The following is a 2,500-nucleotide window of genomic DNA, read 5'->3' on the forward strand; positions in this document are numbered from 1 at the left end:
AAATTATTATAAAACTGGAATAAGATTATTAACTGTGGACATTTATGTGGAAATTTCTAGAAAGAATAAAATGATCTGATAATAAAAATGATTTCAAGGTTGAAAATTCGGCTTAATAAATCTGATCATAATTAAACATTAAATCATTTTATTGTTGTTTATTTTAGGAGATTTTTATATAATTTTTATTTATAATAGATATTTCTAAGAGATGTTTTTACAGTGAGGCTTTTGGATTATTTTTGAATCATGTTGAATATTTAGTTTATAACTCGTACACAGTGCTGTAAGACTCAGTGGTGTTTATTAATCAGTGTTTGTGTTTATGTTTGTGTTTTAGTGTCTATCGGAGGACACGGAGTCGGTGAGTTTAATAAAATTACTTTATTTATTTCACATTCGCTACTCATTACTTGCTACTTTGTTTGTTGTTTGTCTTTTATTGTTGTTTTGTTTGTTCTGTATTGTTTGTTGTTTATTGTTTATTTGTTGTTGTTTGTTGTTCATTTTTGCTATTTATTACTTTTTTTAAATTAATTTTGTTTACTGTTTCTTGTTTATTGTTGTTTATTATTGCTTATTGCATTGTTTTTTTGCTGTTTTTATTGTTTATTGTTTAATTGGTCTGTCTTTATTGTTTACTGTTGCTTGTTATGATTGTTTGTTATTTATTGCTGTTATTTATTGTTTGTTTGTAGTTTATTGTTTGTCTGTTGTTTGTTGCTTACTGCTTGTTGTTTATGATCATTTGTTTATTTGTTGCATTTGTTTATTTGTTTATTTTTTATTGTTGTGTGTTTTTCCGGAGCAGCCAGTCTGGGCCCGAACATTCAGATGAGCGAGGAGACGGTGCTGAGCGTAGACGCTAAGGCTGCTGGGAAAGGGAAGGTGACGTGTAAAGTTCTCACTCCAAACGGAACCGAGCTCGACTTGGACGTGACGGAGAACCACGACGGAACCTTCGACATTTATTACACCGCACCTGAGCCGGGAAAATACGTCATCACCATCCGCTTCGGGGGACAGAACATTCCCAACAGCCCCTTCACCGTACAGGTGAGCATCACTACAGCCCCGCCCACTTCCCCTTCACCGTACAGGTGAGCATCACTACAGCCCCGCCCGCTTCCCCTTCACCGTACAGGTGAGCATCACTACAGCCCCGCCCACTTCCTCTTCACTGTACAGGTGAGCATCACTACAGCCCCGCCCACTTCCCCTTCACCATACAGGTGAGCATCACTACAGCCCCGCCCGCTTCCCCTTCACCATACAGGTGAGCATCACTACAGCCCCGCCCACTTCCCCCTCACCATACAGGTGAGCATCACTACAGCCCCGCCCACTTCCCCTTCACTGTACAGGTGAGCATCACTATAGCCCCGCCCGCTTCCCCTTCACCATACAGGTGAGCATCACTACAACCCCGCCCACTTCCCCTTCACTGTACAGGTGAGCATCACTACAGCCCCGCCCACTTCCCCTTCACCGTACAGGTGAGCATCACTACAGCCCCGCCCACTTCCCCTTCACTGTACAGGTGAGCATCACTACAGCCCCGCTCACTTCCCCCTCACCATACAGGTGAGCATCACTACAGCCCCGCCCACTTCCCCTTCACTGTACAGGTGAGCATCACTACAACCCCGCCCGCTTCCCCTTCACCGTACAGGTGAGCATCACTACAGCCCCGCCCACTTCCCCTTCACTGTACAGGTGAGCATCACTACAGCCCCGCCCACTTCCCCTTCACTGTACAGGTGAGCATCACTACAGCCCCGCCCACTTCCCCTTCACTGTACAGGTGAGCATCACTACAGCCCCGCCCGCTTCCCCTTCACTGTACAGGTGAGCATCACTACAGCCCCGCCCACTTCCCCTTCACTGTACAGGTGAGCATCACTACAGCCCCGCCCGCTTCCCCTTCACTGTACAGGTGAGCATCACTACAGCCCCGCCCACTTCCCCTTCACTGTACAGGTGAGCATCACTGACCCTACATCTTACACCCTACAACCTAAATCCTTGATATTAGGAAATGTTAAAGGACATAAGACATTATTTTAAATATTGTATCTGATTTCTGTGAAATTGTTTTTCTGTTGTACCTGCAGACGAGCCTCCTCAGGAATCACAGCTCTGTGTAATGGACTGCAGTTAATCTGCACTGTTGTGTTTTTCTCTTTAGGCTACTAAGGAGCCCGTGATACCAAAAGACACTAAACAGCCCATGTTTCGTCCCCTTAACCTGCTCATCCCCTTCAGTCCTCAGCAGGGGGCGCTAGCTGGTACGATCAGAGCAGAGCCTCACTTCACCTGTTCAGCTGTTCGCATTTATTACATACAGGAAATACAGAAACAGAACAGAAATCAGTCCAACTGTGTGTGTGTGTGTGTGTGTGTGTGACAGGTGAGGTCCGCATGCCCTCAGGTAAAACAGCTCGTCCTCTGATTAAGGACAATAAGGACGGCACCATCACAGTGAAATACGTCCCTACGG

At 45.1% G+C, this 2,500-nt stretch overlaps 1 protein-coding gene across 4 annotated transcripts in view; it reads left to right on the forward strand.

Annotated features, from left to right (window-relative positions):
* Positions 1–2,500, forward strand: part of LOC113525442 (filamin-C-like) — a 43,425-nt gene that overhangs the window by 26,035 nt on the left and 14,890 nt on the right. For all 4 annotated transcript variants that reach the window (XM_053235389.1, XM_053235390.1, XM_053235391.1 and 1 more), the window contains 4 exons: positions 341–364; positions 812–1,056; positions 2,189–2,288; positions 2,411–2,500. The exon at positions 2,411–2,500 is cut by the window's right edge and continues 51 nt beyond it. In XM_053235389.1, coding sequence (XP_053091364.1) covers positions 341–364; positions 812–1,056; positions 2,189–2,288; positions 2,411–2,500 — 459 coding nt within the window. The remainder of the gene's footprint in view (positions 1–340; positions 365–811; positions 1,057–2,188; positions 2,289–2,410) is intronic.

The sequence above is a fragment of the Pangasianodon hypophthalmus genome, chromosome 7 (genome assembly GCF_027358585.1).
Source record: "Pangasianodon hypophthalmus isolate fPanHyp1 chromosome 7, fPanHyp1.pri, whole genome shotgun sequence".
Classification (NCBI taxonomy): Eukaryota; Metazoa; Chordata; class Actinopteri; order Siluriformes; family Pangasiidae; genus Pangasianodon; species Pangasianodon hypophthalmus.